The following is a 19,754-nucleotide window of genomic DNA, read 5'->3' as shown; positions in this document are numbered from 1 at the left end:
GCCAGGAATAGGGTGGGATGGAGAAGGGAGAGAGCAGAGGAAAAGGACATTGCTGTGATTGGAGGAATGGATGTGTTCATGCCAAGATCAAAGGCCAACAAATAGATTAGACACTGGAGGAATGCTTTTGCCCTGATCTGGGTTCTCTCGAAGTTGTCTGCTATGTGGCATACAGTGGAAGTTTACAAAGGTGTATGGTGGAACCTTCCTTAATGCTCTACAGAATTGCCCAGGGGGCAGAAGTGGGCACGGCTGTGCTTGACCTGCCTTCCACAGAATGGAGCAATTGTAGTCAGTCCAGCTTATCGGAGCTCAGCACAGCATTCAGTTTACATAAAAGGTTCTAATGCTGCTTTTTTAAAAAAATCAATAGTAAACACTTGCCAGCTGCTGAGGTCTCGTTCTTAATAACTGTCCTTGCTGCGCAGTTGCAGCAGGCAAGGTCAGTCTCATGGCAAACTGGAGCTAGGGTCCATATAGAGAAAGTAGCATCAGACAAAACAAAGAGCAGACGTTACCAAAGGTTCAGAGCAGTGCTCTCCACGAGAACTTTCTGTAAGGAAGAGTTCTCTCTCTGCACCATCCAACACGGGACCCCCAGTCACATGTGGCAATGGGGCGCTTGAAATGTGGCAAGCGGGACTGACGGCTGAAGTTTTAAGTTTGTTTAATTTTAACTAATTATATTTAAAATTTGAATCAATGCCTGTGGCCTGTGGCTACTGTCCTGGATGGTGCAGCTTTGGAGGGCACCTCCGCCACACTGACTTGTTCCAACATCAGCTCCTTTAGCTTTCCTCAGGAGCTGGGCAGCAGGCACAGGTTCTCACTCAAGTTTCCTGTTCCACAGCCTGGGCACTTATCTTTAAGTCCTGAAACCAGCCCTTACTGGGCCTGAAGTATAATTTTTAATGTCATTTTGTATTTGCATTTGCCCCTGGCTTTGCTTTCACAGGATCCTGCAAGGCATCTGTGCAATAGGCTGCCCTTTCCACGAAGTATCTAGAAGGAATGGTTCCTCCAGACCAGGTCTTCTGTCCAAATAGAGAAAAGGGGGACGTGCACAGACTTCTCCTCTCTGCCTCTCCTAGAGGCCCACTCTGTGGGACAGGGAAGAACAACTGTGATTCTATCCCCTTGTTGGGTGGAAATGGACTGAAACACTTCTCTCCAAAGTAGTTGTGGGAATTAGAACAGAAGCTTTTCAGCTCAGCTCCACTCAAGAAGTTATCTTGGTGATGTCACTCTTGGTGACGTCGGGTGAGGGGACACTCACCCTCCGCGTGACTTGCCTGCCTCACGCTCCCCTCATTGAGTATCAAGCAGGTACTTCCCTGGACATCATAAGCTGGTGGCCACCAGGACGGGAAATCAGAAATGCTCTCCCACCTCTGGGAGAAGCAGCCCACAGCTGTGAGGATGGTTCCAGGGGAAAGACTGTGAGGCCCATCAGCTGAACCCCGCCGACCTCTCCATGCCCAGAGTTGGAGGAGGTCTGCATCTGGGACACGGGAGATGCAGTGACTCTGTAGCCTCAGCCGGTGGATGCATCGCTTACGTACCAGAACATGAGGCTTCACGCACGTTTTAGGGATGTGTGTAAATGCTATTCTACTCTTACTGACGGAAAACTCAGAAACAGAGAAAACCTCTTCCATCCATAGGTAAAAACGATGTGGCAAAGTGTCTTCATCAACCTCTCTGTGTGCCGGACAGATGACAGGCTGGCACATGCTGAGGGGTGGGGCTGGTGGGGCAGGGCAGCTACTGTGTGAGAATGGACTTCGGGGCTGAACCCAGAGGGCCACAGGCAGATTGTTCGTGTCTAGGAACCTAAAGATGTCATTCTGGCTAAAATGTCCTTCTCTGCCTTTCAGAAATCCTAAGACTGTGGTGCTGGGTGCCCTATCTACTATTAACTACTCCTTAAATGTGAGATGCAGGGAAGGCATGTGATCGTTGGCTTTTGGGCAACATAATACACAATAAGATTGGCTTTGGGGCAATAAAATATACCACATTTGTAGGATGTCCAGTAGCTGCAGCAACACCTTGGGGCCCACACTCACCCGTCCACCAGGCGTGGCCCAGGTCACCTTTCCTTGGGCCCTGAGCTCACCTGTGCCCCGAGAGTGGCTGAAGTCACCCTTCACCACGCGGCAGGTCTTGCCGTCCCCGCTGCAGACCCCACACCGGTCTTCTTTGGCCGCAGACCCAATGATTCCATCACAGCCGATTTTCTAAATAAGCAGAGCGTTGGGTTATTCTGGGTATAGGACTCAGAGACACACCCTGCAGGGCTGACTTCTCCATGAGGCCCAGCAGGCTGGCGCATGGGGGCCCATGATACCTCCAGAGGCCCAAGCAAATATTTTAATTTATTTTAAAATCAGAAGAGAAAAAAGAATACGATCCAGCTAGTATTACATTTGTCTTTAACACCCACAGAATCATCAAATACAGGTTTTAGTATTTGTTATGGACGAGGGGCCTGCGAAGGCCCAAGTGCCCGGAACTCACACTGAGGCCTGAGCCGGCCCCTCCCAGAGCTGCCTGAGGCGGGGCTGAGGCGAGGGAGGGAAGCCGGCTCCCACACCTTCTGTTGTGGCCATAATTTCGCACAATCCATGATCCCCTAGGAGCTGCGTGGGTCCTTGGCTCTGTCTCAGTTGGAACAGCCAACAGTCTCAGAAGACACAGCAGAGACCACAGTGACTTTTCTGCTGAGGTCGGGAAGCCCAGAGCTCACTCAGGCATGGCTGGGAATTAGCACCCTAGTTCTCAGTTAGGGGGATTTAGCCCAAGAAGATACCCTGCTGCTCAGATTTTTTCAACGAGGCCTGTCTGAGGGCAGAGGAGGGTCGCCCTGACCCTGGGTGGCTCCGGGCAGCACAGCCCACATCAGTTCATAAAAAGTGGGAAAAGGTTGTGAACTCCTGTTTTTCCTTAGAAAAGGAAAATGCACGAGACTTTTGTGGTCTGCAAAATAACATACCTAAGTTTATGTTATGGTAAACACTGGTGTGTTTAATTATTTGCTAGCTAAATTGCTAAAATGCCTCTCCACATTTCTCCCCTAAAGTGAAGAATTCCAGAACAAGAACTGGGTCTTCCCCACTGCCCTGTACCCTGCACTAGGTACTGGTGCCTCAAGCTGTGAAGGGTTCTACAGCCAGATAACCCAGGCCAAGGTGATTGCGCTCTTTCCTCCCTCCTTACACCCCACTCCAACCGGGGCAGGGCATGGGGCAGAGCCGGCTGAACAGCAGACCTCCTGGAGGCAAAGGCTTGGCCCCATGGCTCACCAACTGAACCCTCTGTTTCATAAAGGCAGTGCTTCTTCAACATAAACGTGCATCCGCCTCACCAGGAGGGCTGTGAAAACACTGATGCGGGATCCATCCCTAGAGTTTCTGATCCAGCAGGGCTGGGTGGGCCTGAGAATCTGTATTTCTATGAAGTTCCCAGGTGATGCTGCTGTTGCTGGCCGGGACCACACTTGGAGAACCCTGGCACCGCGGAACGCTACACGAAGAGCAAGTGAGTGTTCTTCATAGTCAACGGTCCTGAAGTCTCACCCTTGGATCCTTTTGTTTCTTTGGGAAAGAATTAATGAGAAATTACTATCGTGTGTACAAAATTGATAGCATCACTGAATATATTTCAGTGAAGACTTGAAGATATGCTAAGTGCAGAGCAAATGTGGTCCCAAAATGACCATTATGAAAACTGAAAAAGGGCGGCATTTAAAAAAAAAAAGAAGCTCAAACGTGTTCAAAGTTAGTATAAAAACAGGTAAAGGGCAAGATCAGGGGCTTTAGCAGCCAGAGGCCAGGCAATGAGCAAAAGGAGAGAGTGGACGTACGGGTGATTTAGTGACACATGGAGACCCGATGGTAACTGGCATTGACTGTCACACCTTGCCAGGGCAGACCACCAATGCGACCTGGAGGCTGCCACAGGGTACCCTGAACTTGGATCATGTGGCAGGAGCTGGCTAAGTTCACGATCTGGACTGCTGGCTGATTGCTATGAAGATGTTTAATGTAAAATTACAGGAGCTAAGAATACAAGGCAGACAAGATCCGAAATTTTGCTCAACCAGCATGCTCAGCAAATGCCCTGGGGCCACATCTGTGTGGCCATGTGTGTGCTGCCCACCTTCGTGTCTCCTCGTGTCCCAGAGCCCAATGGCCCAGTCCTCAGCCTGTTTCTAGTGCTGCCACAGGGCCAACACCCATAGAGCCAGCCCCTGGACCTTGGCCGCTTTCGTGTCACCCTGACTTGTCCCCACGTGGCTTCCCCATCTCCCAGGTGCTCTCAGCTCTAGACTTCTCTCTCACTGGCTTTTTATTATTTTTTAATCACACTCCTGCCCAGCAATAGCGGGTCTCTGGCTGGAGCAGTTACCATCCGATACCTCAGTCAGGGTTTCCTGATAAAACAGTTTTCTAGATGCTCTAAGTTAACAACGCACTTGTTCTAGACAGCTTCCCCCAAGCCCAGCGATGACACCTGACAAATCTGGGGCCACACAGCAAGTGACTGGCAGGGCCAGGAACAGTCCCTCACCTCCTGCCTCCCAGCTCCAGGCTGGCTGGATATCTCCCCTGACTGTCCTCAGCCTGGCGAGGCCTTCTGGACAAGGTAAGGCCTCTCCCCAAAGTATGCTGGCTTTGTGAGAATTTGGAAACGTTCAGAATAGAGAAGCTAAAAGAACACCAGAAACACTACCTTTGGGGAAAGGAAATATGAGGGGAGAATTCACGCTAGAATTTCAAAAGGTTACCTGTTGTCTGGCTAAGAGATCATGGCTAGGAGGCACAGTTTGCATTTGAAATCTGCCAGACCAAGAATTCACCTGAATGCAGGAAGGACAGGCGTGGAGGTGCTTCAGGGAGCAGCGCGACAAGGGACTCACTGGGAGGAAGGGCCCTTAGTAGGAGAGCACACACTTTCCTAGATGAGCAAACCGCTTTCCCTCCAAAGAGTCCCCTGAAAGAAGGATCTTGGTGGGAAAGAGAAAAGTGATAATGAGGAAGGGCAGTAGCTTAAATGAGTGCTTATAAAGCCCCTGCACAGCCAGACCAGCATTAGATGTCCTCGGGATGTTGCTCCAGACAAGCAGAGGCAGGTCAGGGGGGCAACTGTCTCCCTTCACTGTGATTCTCACCATCGCTCCTAAAACATAATATAAAGAACATGTACACGCTTGCTCAGTAGCAAGGCCCCAACTGGCACTGAGATAGACCTCATGGGATCTAAAGTTTAAGTACATGCAATGTTTGGAATTGATTTCCTTTTTTTCGGGGATGAAGTCACCATCAGTTAGGAGCCCAGCAAGGCCTTGGTATCTGTGGGACTGCCGGAGTGCGCTGCTGCCTTGTGACACTTGGGCACACTGGGCCTGCAAGAAGCTAGCCCTGGCCTCTTTTCCTAGAGTCCAGGTTATTCACAGGTAAGTCCAGGGGCCCACTGTCAGCATCTATTTCTCTCAGGAGGTGCTGCACGATCCTTTCCGAAACATGAGCCACCTGCTTATTTTTACATCGGGGTGATAGGTCTTGAGGGCTAAAATTCGTCTATCAAAATGGTACGCCCTTTCACACAATTCTTGCTCTGCACTTGCTAAAGGGAACAACACCTCCTGGTTTGATCATCTGTGGTCAATTTCTAGGGCAGACAGATAATCTCCTGGGCCCAGGAACACAGATCACGTTGGGTGGCACTTATTAAACTCCAGCACACTGCAATCACCTGAAGGCCTGGGTAGGTCACACATTGCTGGGTGGGGCCCAAGGATTTGTGTTTCCGCTGAATTCCCAGGTGATGCTGCAGGCCTAGGGCTTACTGGGAGACCACTGGGTTAGGTATGGAACTCAGAGAGAGACCTTCCTGGAGATGGCCACAGCTGTGAGACTCCAGCCCTGTGTCCTGAAGAAGTGTCCTTTCTCCCTCTGGAAAGGCCCCATGCATGGAGCTCCCACTGGGAGCTCTGTTACCCCTGAGCCAAAGCAGTTCTGGGCTGAGGTATCCTGGAGGGATGCGGAGGACAGTGCTGACTCCCCTCTGCTCCCAGGAACTGGGGCCCTCTTACAATAGTGCTCAGGTCAAGTAAACAATCTATGGGAAGCTCCCTCATGACAGAACGTCTAGTTATAAAACCCAAAATGCCTTCAAATGAGGGCCTTACAGATCACCTGAACGCTGGTTTAAGGGCTGTTCAGAGCTTCCTACTCACAGGTCTCCACCCAGGAAACAGAGACCCAGAGCTGAAGCTTTCAAAAGCCTTGTTTGCAGGATTCACATCGTCTTATGTGTTAAACTGTCAAAGGCTGGATACAGGGGGAAACTTCTCTGCTATTTTCTCCTCTTTCCTTACCCAGCATTTTGTTTTGATTTTAAAAACTAGTTTCTTTTGTTAAAATTTCACCTCTCAGAACAAAAGTATCCTTAGACATGACTTAAGATTGTAGCTAACTGGCTTCTGGACTAGGGCTAAGTTACCCGGCAGGTGGGCAGTCAGCTCCTCTTCCGTCAGTGTTGTGCTCAAAGTTGAGGTTCACCATGTGTGTCCTGAGGATCGTTACAGATTTGGACATGAGCCTCAGTTTCCCCATTCTAAAAATGAGAATATTAACCTCAATCTCAGAGAGTTGTTGTAAAAATTACCTCTCCTCTGGTTCAAGAAACCCAGGCTCACCACTCAGGCCCTGATGAGAGGTTGGCCCTGTCAGGACGGATGGAGACTGTTCACAGGCCATCTTCCTTCTAAGGGGCTGGGGGACAAGCCCCCTCCCCTCTCTCCATTTGAGCAGAGCAGGGCTCAACAGGTAATTGTTCTCTATCCCTTTTCTGCCACAGAATCCCTGCCCCTCCAAAAAAGGCAAAGGGGAAGGAGAAGGTATTGATAGGTAGGACTGCACCTTCCCTCTGTCCCTCTTGGGGGTGATGCACGAGAGCTGTGCGCAAAGGCCCATGTGCAGGTGGGCCCTCCCGTGATGTTAAGGAGCCCCACCTGCAGCAGGTCATGGTCTGTCCCAGTGGGCTTCTCAGGTCAGGTGCAAACAGGGATGCTTGCAGGGTCACCCTGTAAATTAACTCTCTGGGACACCCAGGGGCTGGGACAGTTTTGTGTGCTCTGCTCCCTGCCTGGTATTAGATGCCAAGATGCATTTAAAGGGAAAGCACACAGGGAGGTCTGTGTCTGAACAGCAGCAAATCTGAGAACCAAGGGGCAAGAGCCAAACTAATCTGCCAGCAGTGGCATTTTCTCCCTTTGCTACACAGTAGTGCCAGCAACATACGATATTCTTGGAAGGGGCTGGGATTTTTTTTTTTTCCCCCTAAAATACTGAACATTAGAGGAGATTTAATGACTGTATTTATGAGGCTTGGTGTTCCAGAGGACAAGAAGACAAAATTAAAGGAAACTCCAAACAATAAACTCTTGAATCTTCCCATGTTATCCTAGTGATCCCTGGCAGTCACTTTTCTACATACACTAGGAATTCCCGCTACCCATTTCTGAGCTTCCAAAGCAGTTCCTACTCAGCATCTGTTGGTCAGAGCCCTGCTCTGCTGAAGTCAGAGTGTGTGTGACACCAAGGGGAGGACACTGTCTGGAGCATAATTAATCAAAGGCTCAGGATGGTAGGGACCTGGCAGGAAAAGCACAAGTTCTTTTGGTAGAGACAGTTCCTGTGAAACATGCAAAAAGACTAGAAAAGCATTAGTGCTCAGAACTATGTTCTGGAAGAGGGGGAGAGATGGACCATGAACAGCACAGAAGTGAAGAATATCCATCTTTAGTGATTTGAAACCTGGATTCTGCCCCCAGAATCCTGCCGCTGCTCGATGGACCATCACCAGTGACAGACAACCTCCTGGTCACCACATCCAGTGACCATTTCTCCATCCTCATCTTTGACCTGTCGCTCTGTAGCATCTGATGATACCCCATCTGCAGCTGTGCATATATTCATTCACCCAAAGCATGGTTACTGGACTCCTGTTACATGCCTAACTTGGAATAAAGACACTAAGACAGAGGCCGAGAAGGGAGCGGGCATCTGAGGCGGCTCTTGTGTGATTCTTTCCCGACCCCTTGGACAGTTCTGCCTCCCCTCTCTCTCGTCCAAAAGTGGGCAGCTCTCGTGCCCCTTCTGCTTCTGATTTTTCTTGGTAATGTCACCTTCTCCTTAAGCTGCAACACTCACTCACATGCAGATGGCTCTTAAACCTCACACTCGCCCTCCCACCCAGGCTCACAGAGGGCCGGTCTGCTGACAGCCCCCCTAGACTCTCTGGCCAGGACACTGACCTCAGTGGGGCCACACTGAAATACCGGCTCCTCCTCTAAAGCTGCTGGCTCCTGACTTCTCAGTTCTACTGCTGGATGCCTCTTGCCGCCCTCCTGCAGCTGACAGACACGGCTGCCTTCCCGGCCCTAAGCCTGAGGCCTCCAAGCCATTTCCGACCCCTCTTCTTGATATACTCACTTAGGTGCCGGCCTCGTGGCTTTGCCCCCTGAACCTCTCTAGTGTCTATTTCTTCTCTGTGCTCTTGGCCACTGCCCAGTTTAGACCCTCATTACTCAGCAAATGACTTATCACACTGCTGGTTTTCTTCCCGCTGCTGCCAGACTGATCTTCACCTGGTCATGGCTGTGGACCCCACTGCCTATCGAGTATGCCCACACTTAGGAACCTGGGGCCCTCCCCGATCTCATCCCAACCGCTCAGCTCCCCAGCTTCCCTCCCTCCTTCTCCAAGTGCACACGGAGTCCAACCACCTCCAGCCCCGCTCCCGCGAGCTCCATCACCCCCCCAGTCAGAATAAACCCAGATTCCAGACACAGCCTGCCCGGCCCAGGCCCTGGAGCCTCTGCCCCCTGCCCTCCACTGTTTCTGGAACGTGCCAGCCTCACCCCTGCTGCCTTCTGCTGGGAGCGTCCTCCCCCATGTCTCCGCTGGGCTGGCTCTGTCTCCTCGGAGGGCCCTGCTGCACCACTCGCAGCCCCCTGTCTACGACACCGTTTCGTCCTCACACGGGTCAGTCCCAGGAACGACCAGGTCTGTGAGTTTATATGTTTCTTGTCTGTACGGTGCACGGGGACAGTAACCCTCTTGGTCCTGCTGAGCACTGCATGCCCAGTGCACCTTTCAGCGTCCAGCACATGGAATGTTCTTTCTGCTCTGTCTAAACCCAGTCTCTCACTGGCTCTTGATCACACCTTCACCTGTGGTTGTTAGGGTTTCACATGAGTCAGTCTCATCTTCCCGACAGACACACCATAAGCATGTGGAGGACAGTGTCTTATAATCCTCTGTACTCTTGTCCTCAACCCAAACACAGTGGCCAGCATGGTGCTGAGCACAGAATACGTGTTCAATAAACACATAAAAATGCTGACCTCTCATCAAGCTGGGCCCTGGGCCAAACTGGGAATAGGAGACTTTGGTTTTCAAGCCAGGCCCTCTGCACCCCGAGCCTGACAGCAGAGTCACCCCTCTCACAACAGTGCAGTTTAACTTTCTCATTTTTGAACTGGGACTTCCTCACACAGGTTTCGATGGTCTTGTTTGTGTTTATTTTTCTGGCTGAGAGGAGAAGCACTTCCTTTCTTCAACTTAATAGCTATCTTCCAACTATTGCCTCACTCTCTCTCTGCTGTTAGAGGGACACCACTGACTTCTTGTTTTAAATTTAATTGCTACTTTCAGCCAGCGATGCAGCCCCCATCCCAGCATCATCTGGGCTTCTGGGTCAGCTCCACCAAGTCCTGTTGGGCTCGTCTTCCTCATTCTGGACTTCATCCTTGTCTTGCTAAACTACATGTCATTTCTTCAGAATGGATGCATGGAAAATAAAATTTCTGAGTTCTTCCATGTCTCAAAATTACTTTATTTTGCCTGCATGCTTGGTTGATCATTTGGCTGCATACAGAATTCAGTAATTATCTCAATTTTCTGCCAGGGTCAGTTTTCCTGTTTGTTTTTCTTGGTCTTTCTCATTCCTGCTGCTGGTTTTCTTCAGAGAGCTGATGATCTCTGGTTGACCACTCGTATTTGAGAATGAGGCACAGAAGGGCCAACTGATGGAACTCCAGATGCGAGGGTGGCAGTCTTCCATTCGGGACTGGCGGGAGGGAAGCTGGGCTCTGCCCCCAGTCCCAGAGGGTGGGCGCTATGCTAGAGTACTGGGGTCCCTCCCCTGCTTCAGCTGTCCCTGAACAGCTTATCACACAACTTCGGAAAAGAGCCTGAAGATAATTCCCTAACAGCCCGTCAAGCTCCCAGTGCCAGGCTGGGCATGGTCAGCAATGGTAACTCATTATTTTCAGCCAACTCCTCCCTCCCACCTTCCATTCCCAAGTCCTAGACTTCCTCAAGCATCTTGCTTTCTTTTTGGTTTTGACTCTCCATCTGTTCCAGTTCTGGCCTCTGTTTCTTCAGTGAAACTTCCATCCACTTCTGCCGTCTTGTCAAAGGGTGGCCTCTGCTTCTCTTCACCACCATGGTTTGTGCTATGCTGCCTTAACCGCTGGATTCGTGGAGTCCTGGGATGGAAGAGGGGTGAACATGTGGCTCAGTCTGCTGGCTTAATCCAGAAGTTGCTATGGGAGGTTAATCAGATAAAAGGGATACAGGGAATGACTTCAGAGTTTTAAGCACTGCTGTGGATAAAGTTTCAGCACTGTTGAAAGGCCCATGCATGCAGAAACACCCGGTACAGATTCCTGCATGCTTGTTACCCCTTTTTACACAGGGGGACTCTGAGGCCAGAGCCTCTTATAATTCTCCTAGATTCTAGCAGTAATTCCACTTGCCTAATAGACCACAAAATAAGAGGCCAATAAATTCTGGGCAATGAAAATGGTCCATTGAAATAAGCTCCAGATTCCAGAATCGCTGAAGTCCTAAGAGCAGGTGACCCACCCACTCTTTTTTTCTTTGCAAAATGCAATCAGAGGCTGTCTGTCCTTTAAGTCAGCCCCTTGGAGAACACAGACAATCAGACACAATCCCTCCACTGAATAAGCTTATACGCCCTGAAGGTGTTTTGTTTTGGTGTTCATCAAGCCAGGGATATGTACACAAGTTAGGGTCCCAAGGAAATGTGACTGTAATCGGAGTACATTGGCTGCAAGTGTACGTTAGCTGATGAGGCCTTAAAGAAAAGCCAAGCATATCTGGTCCCAGGTCCATGCAGACATGTCCATCCATTTGACTCACCCACTGCCGGTCAGCAGCTTTGAGGCAAGTTGCACATTAGAGGCGTATTAACTTGATTTCCTTGCTTCTGGAGGCCAACAGTAGGAATCATTAATGATGGGACTCCTGATTTATAGGGACTTGCTGAAAAATAGACAATGTTTGTGTTTCTTCCCCCAACTCACTCCCACTTTTATGAGCACTGTTAAGTTTCATTTCAGCATGTTAAGTAATTTGTGACTCACTGAAATGAAACTTAACTCAGTCCTCATAAAACAGAGTAAAATGGTATTTCCGTGTTTCATGTTATGGTTTGAATCAGCCTGCTATGTGGAGCTTAGTGGAATCTTCTCAAAATGCCATTTTGGAGCCTCTCGTCCCTGCCATTCCCCACCAACTAGTCACCATGTTTCTCAGAATTTCCCAGAACTCCTTCTGCTACCCCAAAATAGCAAAATTTATAGCTGAAGGGAACAGTGGGAAAAACTAGCAAGTAAACCATGGCAACATTTCTGGAAGTGCTGTCTTACATAAAACATGGATGATTTCTACCTTTTATCCACTATAATTAGATAATGACATTGATGAATAGGTACAGACCCTCTGCTCACAAAACCCCTGAGATATCTTTTTATTACTATTACTCTTCTTCTCTTTAACCAATATTCTTTGCCTTACTCATTCACAAGGACCACAGAAATCCAGAACTTTCCACTTTGGCAATCACTGTAACTAGGCATAAATACTGTATTCGTACTTAATTTCTTATAGTCTTATTTAAATATGCTCAATGTTATTATAAAACTTCATTAGCTCTGACTTTACTAATTTGGATTTTTGTGAGAATTGAGTTAACCTTGGGCTAAAGTTAACCTTCATAGATTCTCTCTGAAGAATGAGCACTACTAGAAAAATTACAGATGGGATTTTTAACTTCCTTCAGAAAGCAAGTTGTTTCTCTCATGAGGTGCTTGCTGGTAGGTGTGCTGCCATCTCCCAGGACAGCGGTCCTTCTGCTAGGACTGGTGGATGGCCTGGAGGCAGTGGGTCACTGGGATGCTTCCAGGTAGAGGAGACGGTACTTCCAAGAACTGGCAGGCAGAGGTCTCCCCATTGTCAGGGTGAGGCTCTAAGGAGCATTAAACCCCACCTGCTGTAGAGCACTGTGAAAGGGGCCACCATCTGCACCTCCGTGCTCTAGTGCCCCCTGCCTTGAGGGGTCGAGCTTGGTTAGCACTAAGTCTCAGTGCAGGGTGAGTATATGCAATGAAGATGGTGGTAGAGGCATTTGAAATGGACTGGGGGGTGGAATGGGATGGGGGTGGGAATGGGAAGGCGAGTGTACACATGTCATTCGTGTCACACCCAAGTGCAGGGCAGGCTCTGGCTCGATGGTGCCCTGATGACTGCACACTTAAGGCTATTGAAATACCTTGAGTGGCATCTCAAAAACCCTGCTGTACTCACTAAAGGACTGAGAGTTTCACTGTCATGGTATGGGGGAGATTCCCTAATTGAAAAGGCTGCAGTTAGAACCAATGTCACGGAAGGGGCACACTGTCACTGATCACTTAGAGCTGAAATCATGTCTGGCCACTTAATGTGGACCGCACTGGCCAGAAAATTTCAGGATTCTTAGAAATGTTTCCACATTGATAAGAACACTGCAGAAGATGCTGGTGAGAGGCTGGAGGTGGCTCAGCTGGTGCTGCTCTAAAGAATACAAGTGCTTTTAACTAGGGAAATGTTTGCTAAAGGAACATACGTCATTGGGCTGCACCATGGCCCATGCAAGTGTATAATTTAGGACAGAAACAGATCTTGCACTTGGCTTGCTAGCAGGTTTACCAAAGAACCAGAATCATCAGCCATTTTTCTTTCAATGATAATGATAAGATCATTGTCCACATCTCCGCCAGAGGCTCTGCCCATTCTTTGCTACAATGCAGCAGCCCTGAGGGCCTGTCGCCCCTCCTTCCCTGGGAGGATGCCTGGCCAAGACTCTCGGGCACCAAGTGTCTATCACCCCTACATATTTGTATTTGATAACAAAGCCAGGCAGTGCCAAAGGAGTCTGGATACTGTCAAGTTTTTCCCTGAAAAATCCTAGTCTTAGACTAGTTTGGACTTTGCAGGGAAAAAAATCCACTAGGGTTGAAATGGTCGGACACCCTCCCTCCCTCCTTTCTCTTTTTGTCTTCTTAAATGACATCTTTCATCATGCTAATGAATCACAGACATCCAACATCATGATGGGTTTGGGGATTATATTCCAGCGGGTGGAGCAGTCCCAAAAGCCAACCATAGTCACATACCCAGGTACCACCTGTGAAGGCATATGCTCAGTTTTACTATATCTTTTATAGCTAAACAAGCACAGCTTGTCCAAAAACGTATGTTCATACACATCTTCCAGTCCCACCTAGTAGTCTATCTGCTCTTCCCTTTGTCATGATGTCTAAAGTTACTCCAAGTTTTTTGAGATGACCCATGTTGCCACTACTCTTTCAGCACCTCATCTCTTGGTTGGCCTGCACTTGGGCCTCATGCTCAGTCACTGCTGAGGGAGGGAGGGGTGCCAGGCTGCAGGTGGCAGCACCACCGATGTAATTCCTCACCCAGGCCCCCGCCACCCTGAGCCCCTCTGGAGGGAGCCTCCCCTCCAAAGCCCTGCCAAGGACACAAGGAAAACACGTCACCTGGCACCTGCCGTGCACACAGAGGTCGGTCTCGTAGGGCCCGCAAGGCGTGCCGTCCAGGACCCTGTCGGCCACCAGCAGCGGGGACTCCTTCCCGAGGGGCGAGCAGTAGAGTTCACACGGCTTATCTAAGGAGGGAAAGGGGTGGACGTTGACGTGGGATGGGGTTTGGGGGCCATGCAGGGTGCAGATGCATGTGGGCGACAGGCCAGCCCAAGAGATGAGAAGTCGACATGGGATCAAGGTCACAGGTACATGGCACATGTTGCACCCAGCCCTTGGAACACGTGAAACAGAAAATGGAGAAATCAGGTGAATGACACAGAGGTGAGAGCACTGTGGGCTTTTCTGTACCTTGTTCTCTTTATCCTTTGCAAAGATACAGTATTTCTTTTTCCTTAAGGTATTAAAAATACCAGGCAGAACAAACATTTTGTCGTGTGCTAACCTCTAAGCAAGTTGACTATGTATCAAGGGTGAGCCTGGGGTGGGAAAGGGGGAGGAGGCGAACAAGAAGGCCTCCCAGTGAGGGGAGCAGGCCCAGGGGCGTCTCCACGGCAGTGGCTTTTGCTAAAGCTTTAGTGCTCCCCAGCCGCTGGATAAAAGCTGCAGCGCTGTGGTATGTGGTAAGAAGGCCCTGGAAGAAACGGAGCAGGAATAAGGAACAGAAAGGGGACACAGAAGCCTCTAGGACAACTTGTAAGAGCCATGTCCCCAGGCAGGATGGAAACCCTGGTTTCTGCTGCTGCTGGAACGAAGTGAGCTCCCAGAACATGCCAAGATCTCACGCCTTTGCCTAGATTGTTCCCTCTGCCTGGAAATCTCTCCCTGCACTTAGCTTTCTGGAAGATTCCTGGCACCCCAGAAACTTCCACTCCAGAGCTCTCTCTTCTCATGCCACCTCTGACTTGGACTCTCTATCTGCACTTTGCACACACCTCCATTAAAGCCCTCAAATCCTACTGTCCTATAATTGTTTGAGCAACTCCCATATACAAGAGGATTTCTTATAAGGTGGGTCCTGTTGCTACAGGAGTTTGAAGGGGATGGATTGTAATTCCCTTTAGATTGAAGAACTGATGGAAATGGGAGCCCTTGGAGGACAAGGAACTGAACTTTCATCTTTTGTCCCCAGGTCAGTCCCAGGACCTGGCTCACAGAAGGACTTGGTAAATATTTTCATCTTTCTATATAAACTTTAGAGTCAGTTTGTTGATATGCCCAAAATAACTTACTGGAATTTTCATCAGGATTGCCCTGAATCTCTAGATCAAATTGGAAAGAATTGGCATCTTGATGTCTTTCCATTGATATGGAATATTTCCCCATTTTTGTAATTGTTTTATTTCATTCATCAGAGTTTTGTAGTTTTCCTCATATAGATCTTAAACATATTTTGTTGGACTTATACCTAATTATTTCATTTTGGGGGTGCTAATGTAAATGGCATTGTGTTTTTGTTTTTGTTTTAAGAATTTCAGCAGTGTTCCTTTTATTTTTATTTTTTGGCTGCATGGCACGGCATACAGGATCTTAGTTCCCCGATCAGGCCTCTGTAGTGGAAGTGCAGAGTCTTAACCTCTGGACTGCCAGGGAAGTCCCTGGTATTGTGTTTTTAATTTCAAACTCCACTTGCTCATTGTTCTTATATAGGGAAGCGACTGACTTTCGTACATGTACCTTATATCCTGAAACCTTGCTATAATCCCTTACTAGTTCCAGGAGGTTTTTTCTGTTGATTCTTTTGGATTTTCTACATAGATGATTATGTCATCTTCAAATAAAGATAGTTTTCTTTCTTCCCAATCTGTATATAGTAAGTCCCCTACACATGAACCTTTAAGTTGCGAACTTTCAAAGATGCGAATGTATTATAAACTTATTTCAGTACAGTACTAAATAGCCGATTGTGTTAGTTGGGTACCTAGGCTAACTCTGTTGGACTTACAAACAAATTGGACTTATGAACACACTCTCAGAACTGAATTTGTTTGTATGTAGGAGACTTACTGTAACTCTTATTTCCTTTTCTTGTCTTATTGCATTAACTAGGTCTTCCAGTATGATGTTGAAAAAGTAGTGGTGAAAGGGGACTTCCTTGTCTTGTAATTGATCTTAGTGGGAAAGCTTCAGGATTATTTATTTTTTAATAAATGAATGGATTTTGTTCTTTTGTACACAATTGAGAAAGATAAATGCACCTTTTCTCTCTTTCTCTCAGTCACCTAATTCTAATGTGGTTTATACAATTATTTTGCAAAGGAACTTCCAGAGAGAGATACACCAACATCTTTGTGCTGTCTCTGCCAGGCCCTTTGTTTCCACCATGAACCTTCCCCAGTGGGTCCTTCTGGTGGTCTCAGGTGAGCAAGGGCAGGGGTAAAAAAAAAAGGCTTCCGGAGCTGACTTGGCCTCAGTAGACCTTGGCATCCTAGCTGGAGAGTTCTTGTCAGAGCAGACATGTTGTCTTATCCAGGTTCTGGAGCTTTTGTGATTGGGTGACATTCACTAAACTGCCACTGTGTTCAACAGCTTTCCATAGAGCTCCTCTCCCATGGAGTGCTGCTGATCAACATCATCAACAAAATAAGTCTTGCCTTAGAACACTAGAAAGAAGCTACAGGGGCACAGTGGAGATGTTCAACTTGGCTGTTCCAGTTAGCTGTGGGGGAGGGAAATCTGCTGTGAAGGGTAGATTCCCAGGTAAGCAAAGTAACAATGATTCACTTATTCATTTAACAAACATGGATGGAGCCCCTCTCTCACACAAGGCACCCTTTTGGCACTGCTTGGGAAAGAAAGATGAGTCATGCATGCCTTTCAAGGCCCTGGTGGTCTTGTAGACAAGTACACAGCAAATCCCCGATGAGGCATACTGTGAAAAGCCGCATGGGTCTGATCTGAGCTGTCAGAGGACAGGGCATACTAGAAGGAATGATCCATTTCTCCAGCTGGCAAGCTGGGGGCAGTTGTCCCTCCATTTAGATGGAATAACCCAAGATGGTAGCCAGTGAAAGGAGAACTATGGGAGACTGAAACGTAAACAGAGATCAGGTTCTGGGAGGCTAACTTGACAAGATTTTGGAGGTGCTCTTTGGGACCCTGAGGTTTCCTTTGAGCATCTCAGAGAGCCACTGAGACAGAGGCAGCACACAGCCCCCATCTTGAATGGATGGCTATACCTTGTCCACATACTGGGCTTCCTCTAGTGTTTCACTGTAAGAATGGATCCCTTGGACAAAGCAGTTTCAAAACTATGGATTACATTTAAACTGAAGTACTGCCTCAGTATATGGAGTCACTGAGCTTTGAGGAGATTCGTTCAGTAGCAGTAGTAATGATGATGGTGCCATGCAGCATGCTAAGTAGTGTCTATGCATTTCAGGTGGGTGCTGTCATCATTCTATCTTACAGACAAGCACACAGGCTCAGAGAACGTGCATGGCTGCCCAGAGTCCCTCAGCTGGCAGAGCCAGACCCTGGCCTCTTCACCCCATCCTGGTTTCTTTCCACCATCACTGTTTTCTTTCTGAATGGAGAACTCTGGGGTCAAAGATACCAAGAGGGCAAAATGGTGCTGCTGAAAACAAACCACCAGTTTTATGAACGTTTCTGAGTGTATACTCTGATTTAGGCAGAGATGAAAATGGGATTTGGGTAGAAAAGTGGAGGCTCTTTTGAGGTAAGTTAGAAAGACCAGACTTAAAAGGGATGAAGATCCCTTTCTCGGCTCTTTGGTGTGAACATCAGGGAAGTAGAGACTCTGCAAAGCAGGTGGTCCCAACCTCAGATGGAGGGATTCTGACCATGACCCCAGGCAAGAGGGTACACTCAACTCCACCTGTATTCCACTCTCCCACCTGCAGACACCGTCCCCCGTGGCTACGGTAGTCTGGGAGCCGCAGGCCCCACAACAGAGTCCAGAGGTAATACTTCCTTCCTCTGCTCAGCTGGAACTCTCTCCATTTGTCCATCTCCTTTTCTGAGGATTCTGCTCAGAATTCAGGGCACCTCACACCTCTAGGAAGGTGTAGCACTATGTCTCAGGATAAACTTTATAAAACTCGAGGCAGCTCAGAACCTCTCGAAATTCTCTGAATATTCCCCTGCAAGCTGCCCTCGGTGGGCAATTAATCTCCTGATAAATGACATGAGGTGTTGGATTTCAGCTTTGGGCAGTGTCAACACTCCTACATCCACAGTTGTACAGAAGGAGGTCAAATCTTCTTAAAAGTTATACAACAACACACTCTAAGGAAAGAAGCTTGGAACATCCCTCTTGCCTGGCTGATGTGTGCTGAGATTAAATTCGGATTGAGGCTGACTGTTTGGGGTGGGTCCCAGCTTCTCACTGGTTCACTTGTCGTCAGGACTTACACTTGGATGGGGAAACCACAGACAGGGCATGTGAGATGGGCTTGGGGTCTTAAGAGCCACACCACCACATCTGCTTGGTGGGGGCTTGGAGGGCTCCCCGCTGTGCTCCAGGACGAGGATGGTGCAGACGATACTTGTGGCTCTTAGTGCTCTTGTTCTTTCTCTGCCAGTGGTTACAAAGTCTTACTAAGGTGGAGACACTAATTTTGAGGCCATCACAGGTGCTCACCCCAGCCCTGCCTGGCCCTCTGTGGGGTATACACGCTGAGGAGGCTGCTCAGCTCCCTACCCCCAAAGCTGCTCACCATGACCCCATAGCCAGGCCTCAGCTGATTGGACCAGCAGTGGCCACATGACTGTAGCTGGGCCAATCACAGTCTTTCTCTCCACCACAACCTCATAGGCAGGCCTCAGGGGGCCTCAGTTGATTGGACCAAGAATGGCCACCTGACCACAGCTGGACCAATCAGAGTCTCTCTCCTGGGAAATCAGCACTGAAATTAGATAGAGAGGTTCTGTCTGCTCATGATTGATGGATCTCTAAGAAGTCTACACTCCCTCATCCACAATTCAGATATCCAAAAGCTCTGAAAACTGCAAGCATTTTTTTAAAAAACATATTTGGCAGACACATTAGGCAGCAAAATTAGCCTTGACTGACATGAGACTGTTGGTAGTACTCAGTACCCCACTTAGAGACTGTTCATGGGTTACCTGGTAGAGATGTCTGTGTGTCTGACTGCGGGGTGCTTCCCAGGACCCCACTGGGATATTAAATAATATATGGTTGATGCATGTTGTTATTTTTCTAACACCTAAAATGCTCTGAACTCCCAACCACATCTGGCCCCAAAGGATTTGAATACAGGATGAAGACTTTATAAAAGGTGCAGTGGGCTGCCCATCAGCCTGTACGTGGACAAGTTGTGAGAAGAAAGCCAGTCTGTAGCGGGGGCAGGAAGAAATGGGTCACAAACGCAGGCTGTGGTGAACACGGAGAGAAGGTCCTGACATCTTCAGAGGCCCTGGCCCCAGACCTTCATCCCGGCCCTGGGGACCTGTGAGATACCCTGCATCTTCGCAACCACTCTCTTTTACATTAAGCAGCTCTAGCCGGAGTGGTCAAGCTGGAGTCAGAGAGCCCTGACCATCAGACCTTCCATCCCCTGGGAGGCTCAGACCCAGAGGGAGTTTCACCATGTCGGGGAGAGGCAGCTGGGAGAGGGAGCTGGGAAAGCACCTCCACTTCCAGACACGGCCTTCGCCAAGGCCTCTGACACTTCCATGGGCACGTGGCCTGCTGGTCTGGGCGGGGAGGACTAAACTCTTGAAGGCTTCCACTTAAATGAGATTCCACAGTGAAAGCAGAAAGGGGGTGGGTTTGGCAACAGGCCATCTCAATGGGTTTCTGTCTAAAGGCTTTTCCACTTAGAAATATTTTCTAAGGAAAGTCTTTGTCTTC

The 19,754-nt window shown here is 48.7% G+C and overlaps 1 protein-coding gene across 15 annotated transcripts in view; it reads right to left on the bottom strand.

Annotated features, from left to right (window-relative positions):
* Positions 1 to 19,754, bottom strand: part of ADAMTS17 (ADAM metallopeptidase with thrombospondin type 1 motif 17) — a 354,337-nt gene that overhangs the window by 114,531 nt on the left and 220,052 nt on the right. For all 15 annotated transcript variants that reach the window (XM_082385141.1, XM_082385142.1, XM_082385143.1 and 12 more), the window contains 2 exons: positions 13,916 to 14,043; positions 2,120 to 2,240 (listed from right to left, as the gene is read on the bottom strand). In XM_082385141.1, coding sequence (XP_082241267.1) covers positions 2,120 to 2,240; positions 13,916 to 14,043 — 249 coding nt within the window. The remainder of the gene's footprint in view (positions 1 to 2,119; positions 2,241 to 13,915; positions 14,044 to 19,754) is intronic.

This window comes from Balaenoptera borealis, assembly GCF_965194805.1.
Source record: "Balaenoptera borealis genome assembly, chromosome: 3".
Lineage (NCBI taxonomy): Eukaryota > Metazoa > Chordata > Mammalia > Artiodactyla > Balaenopteridae > Balaenoptera > Balaenoptera borealis.
The sequence above is the reverse complement of the archived record's forward strand: the minus strand, read 5'-3'. Positions and strand labels throughout refer to the sequence as shown.